The following is a 19,421-nucleotide window of genomic DNA, read 5'->3' on the forward strand; positions in this document are numbered from 1 at the left end:
TTAAGTTGAGTCTTGTAAATCCAAGACTTAACTTAAGACTCTACATGAGTCTTGACTCCACTAATAAAAGAAGACATCCAATGAAAGAAAGGCAGGTGTTATACTTCATTTTTGTTCTTTTTTTCTTAAACCCCAACTTTTCTCATATAAAGTGAAAAAGTAGAGTTTGAGGTGAGTCTGACTGATGATGTATAAAGTCTGAGGTGAATTTAAGGTGAATTTGAACAATAAATAAATAATAAAAATGAGTGAAAGAGTCTTAAGACTTTGGAGAGTTGAATAATCATACCCTTAGTTTCAAGTTACAACGGTGGTAAGAAGACTTGTGTAGGATTTGAGGAGGTATAAAAGCCAGGCCCAAAAACCCTTCATACTCAATTATACTCCGCCTACTATCCAGAATTCCAGATGATCCAATTCTCTCTATCCAATTTCCAAACCTTCTGTTCTTCCCCAAATCACTAAACCCTAATTTCAGAAACCCGGTTTTTATCCTCGGAGTTTTCTGGGGGACGACATGGGAGACTTCAACAACGATGCCTTCTTGCGCAGTCAAAACGCCGCCGTTCAGGCTCGTCCCAAAGTCCAGAATCGTGCCAATGTTCTTCAGCTCAAAATGGTAAGATCTTCATTAATTTGTTAGATCTAATACGCTGTTAATTAGGCTTAGCTGTTATGATTTGTTGTTTGTTTAGGGTTTGATTGAAGGCTGATTGTTTCTGATTTGTTAGATTTCTTTGTTTGTGGTAAGCATGATTAAGAATTAAGATTGGATTGGGGATTTTTTTTCGGGGATTTACGAGCTGGAAATAATATACCTGAGTTAATTTTAATTCCCGTGATTTATTAGGTTAGTTGATTATGGTATATTTTTACAGTTCGTGGTAGACTGGTAGCTAAGACAGTTGTATGTGGTATGTGTCGTGATTGTAAGACGAATGTGTCTCTTTCGGATAATTAAGTGATGATCCTGTTGGTAAATGGGATGATTTGGGTTCGTTTTACAATTTAGTTACATACAATGGTTTTAAGTGGTAATTTGTAATTTTTTAGTGTTTTGAATCGATATGTAGAGTGATTGATGGGTAGTCAGGAGTAATTAATGTTTTTAAATCTCTGTGTAGATTGGGCAGTCTCACCCGACTGGTCTGACGAACAACTTGCTGAAGCTTTTTGAGCCTCGACCTCCTTTGGAGTTCAAACCGCCTCCTGAGAAGAGAAAATGTCCTCCTTACACAGGTCAATGACCACTTTTTTCGCTTGGTTTTAGCTTACCTTATATGGCAGGAAGCTGATTGGAGCTGTTTTCTGTTAGAAAGTGAAACTGATGATTTAGTTTCCGATATAGGAATGGCGCAATTTGTGAAACTTTTTGCTGAACCTGGGGATCCCGAATACGCCCCACCTGTCAAGGAGGCTGAAACTCCGGTATGTTGGCACTTGCTTATTTTGACAGCATTTTTAGATGCGTTTAAATGTTGTTTGCATCTGCCGATCGTACAATCGCCTATTTTCGTATGTTCGTGATTAAAGGAGATGATTTGTGGTGCTCATAGTCTTTCCTTGGAGCTTAAAATAATCTCATTTGAGTGCTGTCAGCATCAGTTCTAAGCTGTAACCTGTCTAGGATGATCTCTTCTCATATTGACATATATATGTTGTATAGCTTGTGTATCATACATACACCGTTGATTTCACTAGACTGTCATGCTTTTCTGCGAGGCTATGATGGAGACTATCTTTGAGGCTACGCTTTCATTTCTTATGCTTTTATTCCCCTGGATTTTACGGGATGAATAATTGATAGTATTAGATAATTATGAGGCAAAAGTGGGCATCTTACCTCTTGTGCTGAACCTTGAATCATATGTTACGGGCCTAAGCCATTATTGTCTAAGGATTTTTTTATTTACTTCTGCCCGTAGATATTAAGGATAGTGGACTCTCTTTCTTTAAAAGAATATGCATCTTTGTTGAAAGGTGGTTGTCTGTCTCAGTTGTCTGAAATATCAACTATGAACCGATCTAGATGCCATGCTTTGTCCTTGTGTCATGTTGGTTTATTACTTGGAATTGCTCTACGCTGTGCTGCTTTACCTTTTTTACAAGTATTATCGAGCGTTGTTCTTGTTGAGTGTTATGGATCCTTCTCTTTTATTAGCAGCTTTTTAAGTACTATAAGGTATAAACAGGCGTCTGGTTCTTGTTCTTTTATGGCATCCTGCATTTCTGTTTGTTTTTTGCATCTGATATATTTATCCCTGAGTAGGCACAAAAGAAGGCAAGGATTCACCAGTTACGATTAGAGAAGGGTGCCAAGAAGGTCGTGGAGGACCTAGAGAAATGTAATACCTCTTTTTGTCCTTGATATTGTAATTGCAGTAGATCAATCTATTTGTTATTAATTAATTTTTCCCTATCAAAAACTGACATACTAACTTGATCTGCAGATGATCCGCAGAATGATCCCAATGCCACTGGAGACCCATACAAGACTCTGTTTGTTGCTAGGCTGGTAAGCCTCAGTATAAACTTGTGCGTATGACTTGTTAGTTTTGGCAAAATGGAACATTATGATGTACCACATTAAAAACTTGAATAGTTAATCAAATAGCAATTTTAAAAATAGTATCCTACATGCAAAATAATCACTAAAAATAGTTGTCTTTTATGATGTTTATGCTTGCAGAATTTTGAAACTTCAGAGAGCCGACTTACCAGGGAGTTTGAGACATATGGGCCAATAAAGAGGGTAGGTATTCATGACCATCCCTTGAGTGGATGGTTATTGTGTTTTATCATCGGTAAGAAGATCATTTGTGTTTTTTGACCACTGCTCTTCTCATTTCATGACTCTCCTACTCTGTGACAGTTTTTCATCATTCTTATCCAAAACCCGAGATATATATATCTGTGTTTGACTATTTGAGATCTCCCAAGGCGATATTTGAACTTTTTTTTGTCAACTATTTGTTTTCAGTAGATTTAGTGTCAAATTTATTGAACTTTGGTTTCAAAAAGTCAAACTCAAAAGGTTATAGTGATTAGTGAAACAAAGGGAGTAGTTGATTTTGATTCCAGTAGTGGTGATAGGTGGGTTTAATTTCAGTCTCCATGGTTTTAAATTTGGAACCCCGTGCCTCCATGAACATTTTTGAAATCCCTTGTCGGGTAAACTTAATTTTCAGTCCCCGGAGTGCCCTGAGACACCAATGAATTCTTTCATTTTGTTTTGTTTGAGTCCAAAGTTGTGTTTGAGTTTCATTTCTATCTTCGAGGTGCAGTGTAAAGTGTTGATATTTAAAAATTAAAAATGCGAGTGCTAGAGTTATAACTTACAAGCTATGCTTTTCCAAATACGAGGTTGGTCAATAAATGTTTTACCTAACATTCTTGAGTTCATGATACTGCTGCATTCTGATTTTTGCTAGTGAAATAATGGGTCGGACAAGGCAGTTGTGCTGCCATTTAGTCCCTATTGTTATGAAATATATTTGCGAAATTTAACTTGTATTGGCGTTATGCAATTTATGTTTCACACCTGCTGAATAAATATGTGGTAGGGGAGTCATTAGACGATTTCTTTAAGCTTCTAGACATATTGTTATATTACTTATATATGAAGACCTGCCTTTCATTTATATCGGATTGTTTAAATTACACAAGTCACGGCGTCTGTCTTTTTCTGCATTCATTCATAATTGTAGGATCTCCTTAATGGAAACTCTGTAGTGGTTATCTGAGATTGAGTGTATCTCAAGGTAATTTTTATCTTTCTTTCAGAGCATTTACAGCACAGGTATCACATACGTACATTTATTTGTCTGTGTTGTAAATGCTTTGACGGCATTTGTTGCGTTAGAACCTGGGTGGGTCGTTGAAATTGGTTCTCCGCCTCCATTCCTAGCTCCTATGTTCTTATATTCTGATAAAATGGTAAGACCGATGTGTTAATGTTGGCACCATGGTGAACTGGTTTGGAATTTTTCCACATGGTAATGCCCCTTGTCTCTTTTCACATACCCTTTCATCATCAAGCTGGTACTTTCTCAATGGCAAAGCCGGAATAGTAAGTTTAGCGGTAACTGTAGTTCTTTGAGGAGGTTTTGTATTCGAGCTACTAAAGGAGACAGTTCCTACCTCCTTAGCTGCACAGGGTAAAACATAAGGGAGTATAAGTTCTCTGCCCTGTCCATTTTGTTTCAGTAATGCTAATACTTTACTGGCTCTTGTCTTTTTTTATCCAAAGCCACTGAAAACCTGTCTGCAGTTGAGAGAGGATCCTGGTATTTCTTTTCCTAAACACTTCCTTTTGTATTAAAATCCTTAATTCTTCCCTGGTAAGGGGTATTAGTTTTCTATGTAAATGCCATGGTAAGGGAGCATTAGTCTGTTCAAGGGCTGGTAAATTGGCTACATACATCAGTTTTCTATGGAATGGCGGTTCACCTCACATATGGAGCTTTATCGATCTAAAGGTGAGCACGGCTAGTGGGGCATAGTGCCTTTTGCCGTGCCTTTAAGGATTCTACTTTCAAAAAGATCTTTAGCTATGCTGCTCTTTATGCAAAGCAGTTAGCTTTAAAAGTTTTCCTTTAGTGTGTTACATTGTCTCCTATATTTTATTCATCAATAGTTTTCATCCGTGGTGTTTACTCAGGTGAAAATGATCCATGATAAGGAGACAAAGAAGCCAAAAGGCTATGCCTTCATAGAGTATGCTCATACAAGGGATATGAAAGGTTTGCTTACCATACAGCTTTTTTTGAGTTGATTTATTATATATGTCATTCTAACTTTTCTGTTTCCTGTCATTGGTGTCAATAGCGGCTTACAAACAAGCTGACGGAAGGAAAATTGATGGGAGAAGGGTACTGGTGGATGTAGAGCGTGGAAGAACTGTTCCAAATTGGCGGCCAAGGAGGTTGGGTGGTGGCCTAGGTACAACTAGAGTTGGAGGTGAAGAACTTACTCAGAGAAGCGCTACTAGGTAAGTGGCCTTGTTGAGATGTCCTAGATGTTTAAGAGGGCCTCTTTTCTGCTGTTAATTTTTGTTGCTGCTTTAGAAGTATCAAAGACTTGAAGAATTCAACTTTGTAGTCCTAATATAAAATGGAAGGGACCCATTTTAGCTTTCATGTTTTGGATAGGGAGGCAAAGTCTCATTATTTTCTCGTTCCGAATTATGATAAAAGTAAAACTGGTCACAGCTCACTGACCTGATTGTGTTTATTTATATTGGGTAGACCTTAGTAGCACTCATTAAATGCAATTCTTTATGCAATTTTCATTTGGGTCATCTGTGAACAACCTCTCTAAGTCTCTAGCAACACACAGGTAAGTTTGCGTACATCTGACCCTCTCAACCTTGTTATATGCGGTAGGCATTTAGGTAATGTCGTGATAGGGAGTCAATTGGGGGGGTTAGATACTTACATAGTTACATTGCTGTACCCACCTACCGGTTAGTGTTTTTTTTTTACATTCTTGTGTAATGGTAGAATATATTCAAAAGAGCGGTGCCTTGATATTATTTCAGGCGGAAATATATATTTTGACACACCTATCGGGTTTTTTTTTTTTTTTTTTTTTTTTTTTTTTTTTTGCGTTCGATGTTGCTGAAATTGTGGCTTTATCACTGATGCTATATCCCCCATCTGTTGATTAAAATTGACAGGATTTGTGTTGGTCATAACGACTGTTAATTTGTATAAACGGTTCAATAATATATTTTTTATTTGCGGTCTCTGCCTCTCAGTTATCTGATAGGTCAGTCAGTATGTTTGAAATCCTTTTGGAAAAATTTATAATTGTAGCTAAGTTGATCCTGGTTGACTTGTTTCTTCTTCGGAGATGTGATTCCTAATATAGAACAACTTACCTTTGAGTTTTGTGATTGCTTTTGTGACTATGGCTTATTCTGTAGCTGAAACATTTTATGTGGATGTGCCTGGTTTTGCTGCATTGTTTACACCTTGTCCGTTCTTACGTTTTTACCTCAGGGAGCCGCAATCAGGAGGCCCATCTCGCTCAGAGGAGCCCAGGGTTAGGGAGGATAGGTACGTATTTGTGATTATTTTGTTCTTTTTGCAGGTGTATTTCTATTTATTGTAGATATACTACCTTAGACCTCTCTTTATCCTTTGCATGTTCAATGTTTTCATTTCAAGTGAGGTTGTAAATCTTGTACATCCCTATGTTTCTATTTATTGTTCATGAACTGATCTGATAACAATGTTAAACTTTCAGAGAGAGAGAAAAATCGCGAGAGAGAGGTAGGGAAAAAGAAAGGGAGCGTGAGAAGTCTCGTGAACGATCTCATGATAGACCTAGGGATCGTGATCACCGAGATGATAGACGACATAGAGACCGTGATAGAACCAGAGACAAAGACAAGGACCGAGAGCACGGACGTGATCGTGACCGTGATAGACGTGATCGTGACAGAGGTAAAGACCGTAGCCGGGATTATGAACGAGAAAAGGGTCGTGATAGGGACCGTGAGAAAGATAAAGATTACGAAATTGGGGAAGCTGAACATCGTGGGCATTCGCGTGATAGGGACTATGACTATGACCACGTTGACACAAAACATGATCGTGATAGACATGGTGAAAGAGAAGCTGATGATGATCAAGGGTGGTATGGATCGGATCACGGCCACAAACATTCCGAGGCCGAACGTGATGACCATTATGGACATCGCCAAAGCCGGGGACGCTATGATGACAAGGATGCTGAAAATGACCGTTATCAATATGACGATGATCATAGTCGGTATGAGCAAATGGAAGACGATAACTAGTTTGAAATATGTTGGAAGTCCTAGCAGCGATAAATTTGGTAATGGTTGAAGAATGACCATTTTTCTTTCAGATTCTGTCTTGTTATGCAGGTAAGAATAGTCTGCATGCTATTTTCAACTGTTTTATCTGGTTGTTTTTGGGGTAGGATTGTTTCTGTGGTTCTTGTTCATGAGGTTTACTTTTAAGACGGTAGTAACATTTCGGCCTTTCGCCCTCTGGAGCTGTATGACATGTTATTTATATCATGATTATGTGACTGTTTCTGGTACAAGGCGTCCGTCACATGAACTATGTAGTTGTTCAATCACTTGTTTACCTTGGGTACACTAGTACTACCTTAGTACGATGTGTATTTTTATTTGTTACTTTCAGTAGTCTTTTTTCCCTTCCAGCAGTAATGTATTAATGTATTACATAGCATGGCCATGACTCATGAAGTCGGAAGCAACAGTAAAACCAGTGCAAGTGAAATTAACAAATTTAACAGCAAAGGGACGGGGAAAACGTTGCTGTGGGGCTCGACTCACTATCATGGACCTGTATTATGATTTATGATGAAATATTTTAAAATGAGTTACTACAAGAACTTGTCTCTGGTATTCAACTTAATAATAAACATCTTTTGTATACCGGTAAAAGTCTACACCGTTGTTGCATTTCTGCAGCGTCTCTCACAACACAATGCCAGACAATTTGGTCGACCTGAGTGGATCGAATGAGCTCTTAAGACCTAAAATTAAAGTTCGACCAACATGGTTCCACCCATATTTATTGGCGACCCGTAGCAGTTATTTTTGGTATGGATTGAATAACATTATGGGTGCACCTGATAAATGTACACGGTCTCCGAGTCAGAAGACCACAATTACGCTTTTTCCTTTATGGTCTTGGAATTGCGGATGGAGAAACAAGCAATCCAAAACAAATGTTGAAGCTACATAGTTGGGTTTGTTTGATCATGTATTTAGTGTACTAAATTTGTCCTACATGCAGTGTATTATAGAAGACACCTTAAACAATAATATATTCTTGCTTGAACCCAGAGAGTGTGTAGTTGTGGTGCGAAATTTCGCAGGACAAAGCGTTAGAGAGTAAGCTTCTAAGAAGCTTCAGTGGAGGCGTCCTTTGTTTTTAGGCTCATCACCTTCACCGTCACGTCTTTCTTTCTTTCTTTCTTTCTTGTTTTATTTTTCACCCTCCTTCCACTCAATTGGATTTATGTTAGTTTCCTCGATAATATAACTTCATTATCCTTGTGAAGTAAGCAGTAAGTTAAAGTATGAAGTTCGCAAATTAACAATGTAAGATAATCGAATATATGTGGACTCACCCTAAGAGATAGGTTATGGCATATTTTTTTAGATGTTAAAGCGGATAACTCGTTCTATTGTGTAAATGGACGGTAAATTTGACAAGAAGTATTTTCAAAGGACAAAAGTAAATAAGTATCTTAAACATCTTAAAATAAAATAGGTGACAAAATAACGATATGAGATGGCGTATTATTTAATTTAATGTATAGGCCAATCACTGGTTTGGCACTATCTTGCAAGCAAATTGGACAACTTGGTGATTCCTACTACACTGTACTTCCAAATACAAGGCTTGAAACTCAATATAAGAGGATTAAAGAGATTCCAGTTTAGGCCCAACGTATCTCTACTATCTATACATCACTTTAGTTCTTGATAAAGACTTTTAGATTAAAGTAGCCTTTGTAACCAATACTTTCTCTATTTCGCTCTATTAGCTTGATAGTTTAGAATTCTCCACATAAAAAAGACAGTGAAATAATTGAACGAAATGGAGTACCGTAACTACTCTCTTATCGACTAGTACTTGTATAGACAATAATTATATTCTCGAGGAAACATAAATCCAATTGACTGAAAACTTTTAATAAGGATCAACCTTATTAACAACACTAGCTTATTTCATAGATGTGAGTATGAGTTTTACCATATTCTTGGCAATATGTGAATTATTCTTATACCAAGGTCCAAGGGTGTGACGAAAACAAACCGTGACCTATTTCATGATAGGTCCATCTTAACCACTAGGTTAAGACATCTTAGTCACGGAAGATTCAACATTAGAAGACGCATAAATATTTATTTATACAACAGGCTAATTGCTAAAAGAAAAACAGATGTGCACTACCGTACTAGTACCTACATGGCTACATGTAAAAGACAAACAAATTTTGTTGTCTCCATCCCAATTACCATGTAAATAACTCTATAAATAGCCACCAAACTGTCTTAACACTTCACAAATATAGAAATCTCAAATTTACAACAAAAGTCCTCTCTAAAGGATTGAACTACCTTGAGGGCTTAAACCTAAGATTCTTTGGCTTCGAAATTTCGCTTGAAATCTGCAACAACCATGGCTAAATTACAAAACATTATTAACCAAAGAGTTCTTAAACTATGTGTGTTTATGACATGTTGCTGCTTCCTGCTTGTGACTAGTTTAGTCACTGCAGAAAGACCTTTACAAGCTAACAATGTCTATCCGCCGAGCTATCTTGATCACAAAGAGCAACCGGAACAAACCCTTATGTCTAAGTTGTATCATTTCTTGTGGGGGAAATCTACTTACCAACCTGTTTGGCCTGTTAGTTTCTTTGATATTATATCAACTCTGGTTTCTCTGTTTTATTTTCTTAGGAAACTGATATTTGTTTTCTTGATGTTGGATTGATTGAGCAGGATATGGAGTTTGGGTGGAGGATTGTAGTGGGAAGCTTAGTAGGATTCTTGGGTGCGGCCTTAGGAAGCGTTGGTGGCGTTGGAGGTGGCGGAATATTTGTTCCAATGCTTACTTTGATCATTGGTTTCGACCCCAAGTCGTCCACTGCCATCTCTAAATGTATGTGTTCAAAACTCGCCCTAAATCTTACAAAGATGATTTTTTTAACTGCCAGTCTCGTAATATGAGATTGTTTTTTTTTTTTGAGAGAAAAAAAAAAACAATCTCATATTACGAGACTGGCAGTGATATTCACATAGTCGGCTAGCTCAGCTGATAAATTCAATGAAAGTGATATTTACGAGAAAATTAGAATTATTAAACTCGGTGTTATTAATGTTTTATTACAAATGAGATTGCAGGTATGATAATGGGAGCAGCAGGATCAACAGTGTACTATAATCTTCGATTAAGGCATCCGACATTAGACATGCCAATCATAGATTATGACCTTGCTGTACTGTTACAGCCTATGTTAATGCTCGGAATCAGTATCGGAGTCACTTTCAATGTCATTTTTGCTGATTGGATGGTCACTGTTCTTCTCATCATCCTATTCTTAAGTAATTCTACTCTTTTTTCCCATGTATCCCAAAAACTTATATCAGACTGTCTTACATGTCATATTAATTTTGACACAAACTCGGTCTGTGTATGGCAGTTACATCGACCAAAGCTTTACTGAAAGGTATCGATACATGGAAGAAAGAGTCGCTCCTAAAGCTGCAGGTAAGACACGGGAACATACATTTTTTCTCGACATTTTCTTCATTAACAGTCCAACACACCTCGTTCTGTACATCCTCGTATAACATAATTTTTGTTTCATTTCAGGCAACAGCACAGCCAGAAGGTACACGACTTTCCTGTCGACACTGTACTCGTTATTTTATACAAGTCTTAAGGTTTCTTATAAATTGCAGTGGAATCTGGAGGAGAATACAAGCCTTTATCCAGTGGACCGGTTCCTGTTAAACATGATGTCACGGTACAGCTCTGCTCGACCAATTAAAACCCTTGCATTCAGACGGATTAATTTATAATTTATATCTTTAATATGTGATATCCAATTCAAAATTCAGGTTCCAATGTTAGAGAACATATACTGGAAGGAGCTATCGTTGCTTTCGTTTGTTTGGGTTGGCTTCCTTGCCGTTCAACTCCTCAAGGTATGTCGTCAATATATACACACAGTTTAACGAATCAGTTTGCTTTAAAAATGACTAATTATTTTCCTTAATTCAGCAACATACAAAGCGATGCTCCATACTGTTTTGGGTTGTAGAGGCCGTACAGGTAATAAAACTCGACTCACAAATCACAATAACCTCGGTCATATACCTTAGACTCTTAGAGGCAAAGTGTAATAATAATGTCATTTTTCAGATACCAATCGCGTTATCAGTAACGCTATATGAAGCCGTGAGCCTATACAATGGGAAGAAGGTAATTGCATCAAAGGGTAAAGACATCACAAACTACAAGGCTCATCAATTAGTTACATACTGTTTCCTAGGGATCGTGGCCGGTATGGTTGGTGGCTTGCTTGGACTTGGAGGCGGTTTCATATTAGGCCCTCTTTTCCTTGAACTTGGTATTCCTCCTCAGGTATATATTATCTCGCTGTTTTCCTCGTCGCCTTTTCGAGTTTATCATTGTGTGTGTTAGATGGAAAATGAGATGGTGCGATCAGGCTTTCTGAAAATTCTTATGATTAATGTGACAACAGAGTTTAATTAAGTTCAGCGTAACATGACATATTGACGTGTTAATAATTCTTAAGTTATGTGAATATGTGATGGACAGGTGGCGAGCGCGACATCAACATTCTCAATGGCATTCTCATCCTCAATGTCAGTTGTACAATACTACATCCTAAAACGTTTTCCGGTTCCTTATGGTAAGTTCGATTGAGTACACCCCACTCATCTAGGATTTAATATTGTTAGTTATCTCAATTGATGTATATCATTTTTTTTTTGGTGTAGCGACTTATTTCGTCCTAGTAGCGACAATAGCAGCGCTAATGGGGCAGCATGTGGTAAGGAAGGTTATAGCCATGGTAGGCAGAGCATCGCTCATCATCTTCATCCTCGCCTCGACCATTCTTATTAGTGCTGTCACACTTGGAGGTGTTGGAATTGTACACATTATAGAGAAGCTTGAGAATCATGAATACATGGGTTTTGAGAATTTCTGTTAACTACAACATTACATTTTCAAGTCTCTCTTATTACTATCGATTTTCTGATGCATCTAAATTGTAATATAATGTAATTAGCGATTTTATTCCGTATTATTAGGCATTTCATTGTTCAACACTTTCTTTTACGAAGTACTATCACTTATTCAATCTAATCAGAGACTATTATTATTATATTCCAACCCCGTCTCTCTTTTACTACTTGTTTTACTTGGGATTTTCTAACATGTGCTTACTGCGGAGTGCGGAGTATTATATCGTATTAAACTTTTTTTTTCTTTTAACTTAGTGATGGAATTTATTGTCAACGAGCAAAAAAATAACAAAAATAAATTAGTAATACAATAACGTTTATATGGAAATAAATCAAGAATCTTTTTACTAAAATTTTTAAAATATTGAAAATAAACACTTTAACTAGTTTATCTTAATTTTGAAATTCAAATTAAACCAAAATTCCACCCGTTAAAAATTAACCAAAGGCGGGATAAAGCGAAAAAACACACATGAAATACGACGTCGTTCCGTTACTAAAACTCATCCACAAAACCCCAGCAAAAAGCAAAAGAAATAAAAAAACACTTTCCTCTCAAACAGACAACACACACCCTCACTACCAAGAAAAAAAATAAAAATAAAGAATCTTTCTTTCTTTTTTACTCTCTCTCTAAAAATTGGAATTAAAGAAAACCATAAAATAATAATGGCGAGTAGTCCTGGAATTCCGTCAACTCCGGCGGCAGTGACGGCGAAGAGGATAACGATAACGCCAGGGTCAAGGATTCTAGATGTTTCTACTACGCCGTTAAGTAACGGCCGTTATGAAGATAGTGCGATCTCGAAGCGTCTTCGTGACGCTGGTTTTGATGAAGATTCCGTTCGTCGGCGTGATAAAGCTGCTCTTATTGCTTATATCGCCAAGCTTGAAGCCGAGGTACTTTTTAATTTAATTTATTTTTTTAATTTAATTAATTTGAAGTTATTAATTAGCTGAATTTGTGTAATTTAATTGAGGTTTAGAGTTGATAGGAATATCTATGCGGATTTTGTAATGAAGTAATTGTAGTATGATTGAGTTATTGTTGCGATTTTTATTTGATTTTATTTGTTTTGATTATCTATATTTAGGTATTTGGAGTTCATTATTATTATTTGAATTGAACTGTTTTGATTGTTGAAATTTCGATTATTTATTACTCGGATACTATTAATTGCAATGTAGTGTTTGTGTATACTCCGTTAATTATGTCATGAATGTTTCTACATAAGAAGCTGATCAGTTTAAATGCTAATTTTAGTTATCGAGATTTTGATTATAGAATTAGTCTTGCTTAAGATCGAATGAAGTGATTATAATTAGCGTTAAATGAAACACATAGCATAAATAAGGGTCGTCTAAGTTTAGGACGGTTACAAGTCAGATTTTGTGTTGATTGTAATTTTGTGTCGAAATGGAAAGCCTGATAGTCGAATAGAGAAGAATTAGGGACATTTATATAATTGTGTAGGAATAGCAATTACTGTTCAAGGAAAATATCTTTTTGGACGCCCGTATCTCTGGGAAAGTCCAAGGAGGGGTAGAAAAATATGTTACTTCATAATTTTTGTTTGAGATGTCGATAATTGTGTAGGAGAGGAACCTGAATATGACCGTATGAAATGAATGAAATGACTAGACCGTGATAGGCTAATATAGGTGATATGGAACAGAGAATTGGGGCACTGAATGGATTTGTCTGTGGTAGAGTATGTGACTACTGACATGTTTACTTGTGTCTTGTGTTTGTAATTTTCTTGTAGATTTATGATCTTCAACACAACATGGGGCTTCTTATCATGGAAAAGAAAGATTCTGCTTCCAATTACGATGAGGTTAGATTATCGGCTGAAAAAGCTGAAGTCAGGCATTTGCGAGAGAAAGCAACTTTATCTTCTGCTTTATCCGAAGCAAAGAAGCGAGAAGATAATCTAAAAAAGGCCCTAGGTGTAGAGAAGCAGTGTGTCACAGATGTGAGTTTTGTATCAAGTTCCCAAATATGTGATAGACTGATATCTAATAATTTCTGTCAGTTTTTAGGAATTTATTAGTTTACTCTGATAAAATAATGTGGTATTTGTAGGTTGAAAAAGCCCTTCATGAAATGCGAGCCGAATGTGCTGAAGTGAAGGTTTCAGCAGAGAGTAGAATGGCTGAAGCACGCAGTATGGTTGAAGATGCGCAACAGAAACTTGCTGAGGCTGAGGTGAAGCTGCGTGCAGCAGAATCTATGCGCGATGAAGCAAGGAGATCTGAGTCTGCTGCTGGAAGGAAACTTCTTGAAGTTGAAGCTCGTGAGGATGATCTTCGTCGGAGAATGTCATCATTTAAGTCCGAGTGAGTTTTTCTTATCCTTGGGTTGACATATGTGCATTTATTGGCTTCCCATTTTTACCCTGGTTTGTTTTTTTCGTCTTTTCTTTCTTTTTCTTTCTAATCAAATGTCAGAGATCAAGTTCTTGAGCTTAGAGTAATAGTTTGAGTTTAACCAGGGGTAAAAGATAATACAAAATTGTTTTGGACATCAAACTTTGTTTAGTTCGATGCACTATTTTTATGTTTTTATGTTCTTCCAAAGGATAGCGGGATTTATTCTTTTACCCTATCTTTTGTCTCATGGAGTATGTCTTCTCGGTATTGCTTTACATATCTAGTGGGTCAAGTGTGTACCCCTTTCCTACGAAGCTTGTGCTTTATTTTCCTTCATAAAGCTGTGGCGGGTTGTGCTTAAATGAGGAGGGTGTTTATTAAACCAACATTTCAGGAGCAAATCCTGACAGTTTTGACATTGTTTGTATGCTAGTTGTGATGCGAAGGAGAATGAGATTAAGCTTGAAAGGCAATCACTGGCCGAACGACAAAGAGTGTTAAGTGAATCACAAAATAAATTGCTTGACAGTCAAGCTCTGTTAAACCAAAGGGAAGCTGACATTTTAAGTAAATCTCAAGCACTTAAGAAGCTGGACAGAGAGCTGGAAGATAAAAAAGAGAATATTGCTGCTGAAATGAGAGTATTGATGGAGCAAAAATCTAATTTGGAGATAAATGGTCTCTCATTATCTGAAAGAGAGAAGGTTTACTGTTTTACTTATTCTTTTGATTATGCTATTTTTTTACTCTTGATATCGAACAACTTGTGTGTATGCCATTATTTATGAGGCTTCAAAATTCTGTGCTTTCAGGTTGTGATTGAGAAGGAAGTTTTATTGAATAAGAAAGAGCAAGAGTTGCTTGTTTCACAAGAAATGCTTGCTAGCAAGGAACATGTACAGCTTCTTTTTGCTCTCTTATATGCTGTGTCGATGTTATCATAAATTACTTGATGTTGATTGATGGCTTGATGAGGTGGATCTTGTGTTAATTATGCAGAAGGAACTCCAGAAAGTTTTAGCCGAGCAAGAGATTGCCCTGACACATAAGAGGGAAGAATTCGAAGCTGAGCTGATGGGGAAACAGAAAGCAGTAGATGAAGATATTGAGAAAAAAAGAAGGGCATGGGAGTTGAGGGAGTTGGATCTTCAACAGCGGGAGGACCTTGTACTTGAGAAGGAGCAGAACTTGGAAGTTCAATCTAGGGTGATAGCAGACAAGGGAAGAGACTTAGCTGAGAAAATGAAAAGTGTGCAAGAGAGGGAGTGTAATCTCGAAAAATCTGAGAATGAGGTTGCGCTAACAAAAAGCCTCTTGCAGAAAGAGAGAGAAGAGATGGATAAGGCAAAGATTGACCTAGAACGTTCATTAGTTTCTTGGGAGTTAGAAAAGAAACAGATTTCTGAGGAAAGGATGAAGTTGGAGCTCCTAAAAAGTGAGACGAGCGAGCTATTTGTCTTGGAAGGGAAATTGAAAGAGGAAATTGATAGAATCAGAGCTCAGAAACAACAACTTGATACAGAAGCTGAGAAATTGATGGTTGAGAAGGCAAAATTTGAGAGTGAGTGGGAGTTTATTGACGTAAAAAGAGATCAACTGCAGAAGGAAGAAGATCGTATAGCTGAGGAGAGAGTGTTGATTTCCGAATTCCTTAAAGAAGAACGTGATAGCCTTAATTTGGAGAAAGAGAAGCTACGCGAGCAATATAAACAAGATCTGGAATCACTTATTCATGACAGAGAAGCCTTCATGAGTGAGAGCCAGCGTGAACGGACTGACTGGTTCTCCAAGTTTCAAAAAGAACGCGCTGATTTCTTGCTAGAGATTGAGTTTCGAAAGAGAGAGTTGGATGACTGTGTTAATAAACGCCGTGATGATATTGAAGCCCTTTTAAGGGAGAAGGAGACAACCTTTGAGGAAGAGAAGAAAAGAGAGCTTCAACGTATTTCTTCTCTGAAGGAAGATCTGATAAAGGAACAAGAAAGGGTTGATGTTGCATTGAAGAAACTCGAGACAGAGAAGTTGGAAATTAAACTTGATCGCGAGCAAAGGGACCAGGCTTGGGCAGAGTTGCAGCACTTGATTGAAGAGCTTCACATGCAAAGGCTGAAGTTAAAGAAGCAGAGAGAATTGCTGCATGAGGATAGGGAAAACATACATTCTCAGATTGAACAACTGAAGAAATTGGAAGACGTGAATGTTGACTCTGATACTGTTGTCGACCTGCACATGCAGAAAGCCTGTATAGAATCTACTCCTCAAATCTTTACACCGCAAACTCATAAACTCCTTTACGAAAATGACGTACAAAATGTAGAGGGTGATTCACCACGTACTGCTAATGTTTCATGGCTTAAAAAATGTGCCTCATTAATATTTAAACATCCATCTGAAGAAAGCAAGCAAACTGAATCATCTTTGGATTCTACTCTTGAGGGTACCAAGTTGGGATCTGTTGAAAAAGAACTGTTGAGAATAGATGAGAAAATTAGAGTGCAACGGGAGAAGCAAGTTGTTGCTCCTTCATCTGAAAATGCTTGCCAGTTTGACAGGTCTAGTTTCGATGAACCAAAAGTGATTCATGAAGTTCCTTCTATAGATGAAGAAGTAACACCCTTGGAAACAGAAAAACATGAGCGCGGAAGCTCTGTTCCTTCACCCCAAATTTCTAGCGCGAGAAAAAGAAAAATGGATACTCCCTCTGCTCCCGGTACTCATGCTGAACTTCAAAATGATGCAGCATTGAACAAGAAAAGGCGGCACGAACTTGGTGATGCTCTTGATAACCGGTAATATAGTCTTTTGCTACATCATTTGAGAGGAATAAAAATTTACCTGTGCTTTTACAATCCTTTACTGGTTTGACTGAGCACCCGAGTAAATTGCTCATAAGCTCTTGATGTTGATATGTATTTTTTTTTGCCTTGGTATATATTCAGTGCGGAAATCAAACAGCCAAGTGAAATTGGGGTTCACTCTGGAATATCACACACACATGTTGAACAAAGTGAAGCTGACCAATCTGTAGAAATAGGGAATGATACAGTGACATGCATCATTAAGGAGCGAACTGTGATACAGGAAGCGTATATAGTAAATGGCATAGCGGCAAACAGGCCTAATGAGGTAATTTCCACGACTGAAGAGAAATTGTTCTGTGATCTTAACTGGTAATTTTTATCTAATGTGTTTTGAAACCTTTGCGTGTGTTTGTGTGATCTTAATTGGTAATTTTTTATCTAATGTGTTTTGACTCATAACCAAATCAAAAGTAAGAGGCTATGGAGCATACTATTCAGTTCCGTGAGATTAAAACATTTTTGTTTGCATGATACATGCTGGCTGACCCTTGAATCATTTTATTATTCTCAGACTAAGTTTGTTGTATTTTTGTCAACATTATGGATTTAGCTCTACTACATGTTTGTATTTAGGGGAAGGGACGGAGACTGTTTCGTTTATCTAGATGACAATATTGAGAGCAAAGAGTTTTTTAGGATTCATTTCCCCCCTCCCTACTGATCAAGTATTCAGCAAGTTAATCATTCCCCCCACCACCCCCCTTTTCTCCGCTCCTTGGCCTTTGCCTCTCTTTCCCTCTGATTTTTAGTCTGTACTAAGACAATCTCTCATGGTGGACTTCTAATGTTTTGGAGTGTTATATTTTAAGTTGGTAAATTCAAGTAATTAGTTAACGCCATAATGCCGAGGGTCAATAATTCTCTTCGAAGGTACTATATTATCTTACGTATTCCACACTGAAACAAACCACTGGAAAATCTTGTACCCATTTTGGTCATGGACCTACAACTCTCTTGGAAGAGTATATGTAGGTTTTGGCAATATGGCTCCCCTTAATTAAGTAGGAATCTTGCGAATGCATTATTAGGGGCTGACTTCCTTTATGGTTGGAACTTGGAAGCAAGCAATACTAATGTAGTGGAAAATAGAAGTGGTAGAAATGATTTGTATGTGCCCGAGGCTAGTATGATTGTAAACAACTAGATGTTCTCTGTAAATGATTTGTATGTGCCCGAGCCCATTATTCAATGTTATTTTAGCTATTGGTATATTTGTTGCAAATTCGGGTTTAGTTACATTACATTTTAATTTCTGTGGCTTGTTGATGTATGCCGTCACATACTAATGGAGCCAAAGATAAATTCTCTCGGCATTGTATAGTATGGACTAAATAAATACAATAATTTTATGCAATGTATTTTCACCGTGCCTCTCTATTACGAGGACATATTATGTCATTTATGCGTTAGTAGTGGTATTCGGTATTCTGCAAAAAAGTTTTCTTCTATTCTCTTCGTTTGCTTATAGATTCAAAATTTTATGAGATAAAAAATATGTGAGAAGATTGGGACCTTTATGAGTGTGTTTTGGTGGGTTACTGTATTTCTTAGCCTATGTAGCCAACTTATTTGAACGCCAATTTTTCCCGTTTTTGTGAAGTCAAATGCATAGAGGAAGAATGAAAATCTATCTAGGTTATTGTCGCTGGTAATCAAACCACAAAATTGTTGACTGGAAAAAAAGTTTGTGATGTCTTTTATTGACATGGCGGTTCTCCCTCTGTTTAACACAGAAAGCACATTGTGAGGAGGAAGCGGGAAGTGAGCTTGCCCAGCAAGATGCTGATCCTTCTGAAGCCAAGGTAGATAAGCCTGAGGCCGTTAAGCAGAGGGGTAAGCGACGATCAAAGTCCAAGGCGAAAATTTAACGTCGAGCATCATCAACTGCTCATCAGTTAGGCCCATCGGTGGATGATAATGATTATGCTCTGTCCTTTCCTCCTTATTTTAGTCGATTTGTGTGTCATACTAGAAATGCATATGCTGGTTTGACCGATTTTTCTTTTTTTTTTTTTCGTTAGCTTTAGTGCCTGATTGATTTCAGAGCATGTGTATGCTATATTAGGTCCAGGCGAATTGCTTTGACATAGGTTTTCATATATGTGGTGACACATAGTCACATACATGTACATGAGTTAGACGATCATGATAGCGTGATATAGGATGTACGAAGTAATTTTTATTTTTTAGGTGACGGGTGTGATAGTATGATGCTTTGTAATATTTCTGGTATTCTTAGTTTTTCCTGCTGATCTCGGGTTTGCATTTATTTGGAAACGCCCAGGTCCACTTTTAGGGCATTTTCTGGTTTATTATGGACTTATAGTTCGAGAATTTTCCTTCCGCTTCTCAATTGTGATTGACCGCCTATTTATATGAATTATATCCAT

General features: G+C 37.3%; 3 protein-coding genes across 3 annotated transcripts; all 3 read left to right on the forward strand.

Moving 5' to 3' along the window:
• The first annotated feature begins 302 nt into the window (after positions 1-302).
• LOC141643710 (U1 small nuclear ribonucleoprotein 70 kDa) lies at positions 303-7,074 on the forward strand. Its single transcript, XM_074452981.1, has 10 exons — positions 303-619; positions 1,125-1,239; positions 1,349-1,428; positions 2,270-2,345; positions 2,451-2,515; positions 2,690-2,752; positions 4,661-4,742; positions 4,828-4,990; positions 6,003-6,059; positions 6,250-7,074. The coding sequence occupies exons 1-10, from the start codon at positions 518-520 to the stop codon at positions 6,803-6,805; spliced, it is 1,359 nt and encodes a 452-aa protein (XP_074309082.1). The 5' UTR covers positions 303-517; the 3' UTR covers positions 6,806-7,074.
• Positions 7,075-9,077: 2,003 nt separating this feature from the next.
• LOC141643711 (sulfite exporter TauE/SafE family protein 3-like) lies at positions 9,078-11,945 on the forward strand. Its single transcript, XM_074452982.1, has 11 exons — positions 9,078-9,425; positions 9,521-9,680; positions 9,923-10,123; positions 10,222-10,289; positions 10,395-10,413; positions 10,484-10,548; positions 10,643-10,729; positions 10,806-10,856; positions 10,947-11,168; positions 11,367-11,460; positions 11,549-11,945. The coding sequence occupies exons 1-11, from the start codon at positions 9,195-9,197 to the stop codon at positions 11,761-11,763; spliced, it is 1,413 nt and encodes a 470-aa protein (XP_074309083.1). The 5' UTR covers positions 9,078-9,194; the 3' UTR covers positions 11,764-11,945.
• A 398-nt stretch (positions 11,946-12,343) lies between these two features.
• LOC141643712 (uncharacterized) lies at positions 12,344-19,278 on the forward strand. The gene is made up of 8 exons (XM_074452983.1): positions 12,344-12,697; positions 13,564-13,773; positions 13,884-14,137; positions 14,604-14,874; positions 14,983-15,066; positions 15,170-16,959; positions 17,110-17,296; positions 18,765-19,278. The coding sequence occupies exons 1-8, from the start codon at positions 12,467-12,469 to the stop codon at positions 18,897-18,899; spliced, it is 3,162 nt and encodes a 1,053-aa protein (XP_074309084.1). The 5' UTR covers positions 12,344-12,466; the 3' UTR covers positions 18,900-19,278.
• Positions 19,279-19,421: the final 143 nt, after the last annotated feature.

This window comes from Silene latifolia, chromosome 2, assembly GCF_048544455.1.
Source record: "Silene latifolia isolate original U9 population chromosome 2, ASM4854445v1, whole genome shotgun sequence".
Taxonomy (NCBI): domain Eukaryota; kingdom Viridiplantae; phylum Streptophyta; class Magnoliopsida; order Caryophyllales; family Caryophyllaceae; genus Silene; species Silene latifolia.

Excerpts from the sequence above, each read along its gene's own strand:
- LOC141643710 (XM_074452981.1), top strand. The coding sequence starts at position 518 with ATGGGAGACTTCAACAACGATGCCTTCTTGCGCAGTCAAAACGCCGCC. Across the intron at positions 620-1,124 it reads ATGTTCTTCAGCTCAAAATG|ATTGGGCAGTCTCACCCGAC; the intron begins GTAAGATCTTCA and ends ATCTCTGTGTAG. Across the intron at positions 4,743-4,827 it reads TCATACAAGGGATATGAAAG|CGGCTTACAAACAAGCTGAC; the intron begins GTTTGCTTACCA and ends TGGTGTCAATAG.
- LOC141643711 (XM_074452982.1), top strand. The coding sequence starts at position 9,195 with ATGGCTAAATTACAAAACATTATTAACCAAAGAGTTCTTAAACTATGT. Across the intron at positions 9,426-9,520 it reads CTTACCAACCTGTTTGGCCT|GATATGGAGTTTGGGTGGAG; the intron begins GTTAGTTTCTTT and ends TTGATTGAGCAG. Across the intron at positions 10,857-10,946 it reads GGGTTGTAGAGGCCGTACAG|ATACCAATCGCGTTATCAGT; the intron begins GTAATAAAACTC and ends GTCATTTTTCAG.
- LOC141643712 (XM_074452983.1), top strand. The coding sequence starts at position 12,467 with ATGGCGAGTAGTCCTGGAATTCCGTCAACTCCGGCGGCAGTGACGGCG. Across the intron at positions 12,698-13,563 it reads TCGCCAAGCTTGAAGCCGAG|ATTTATGATCTTCAACACAA; the intron begins GTACTTTTTAAT and ends ATTTTCTTGTAG. Across the intron at positions 15,067-15,169 it reads TGCTTGCTAGCAAGGAACAT|AAGGAACTCCAGAAAGTTTT; the intron begins GTACAGCTTCTT and ends TTAATTATGCAG.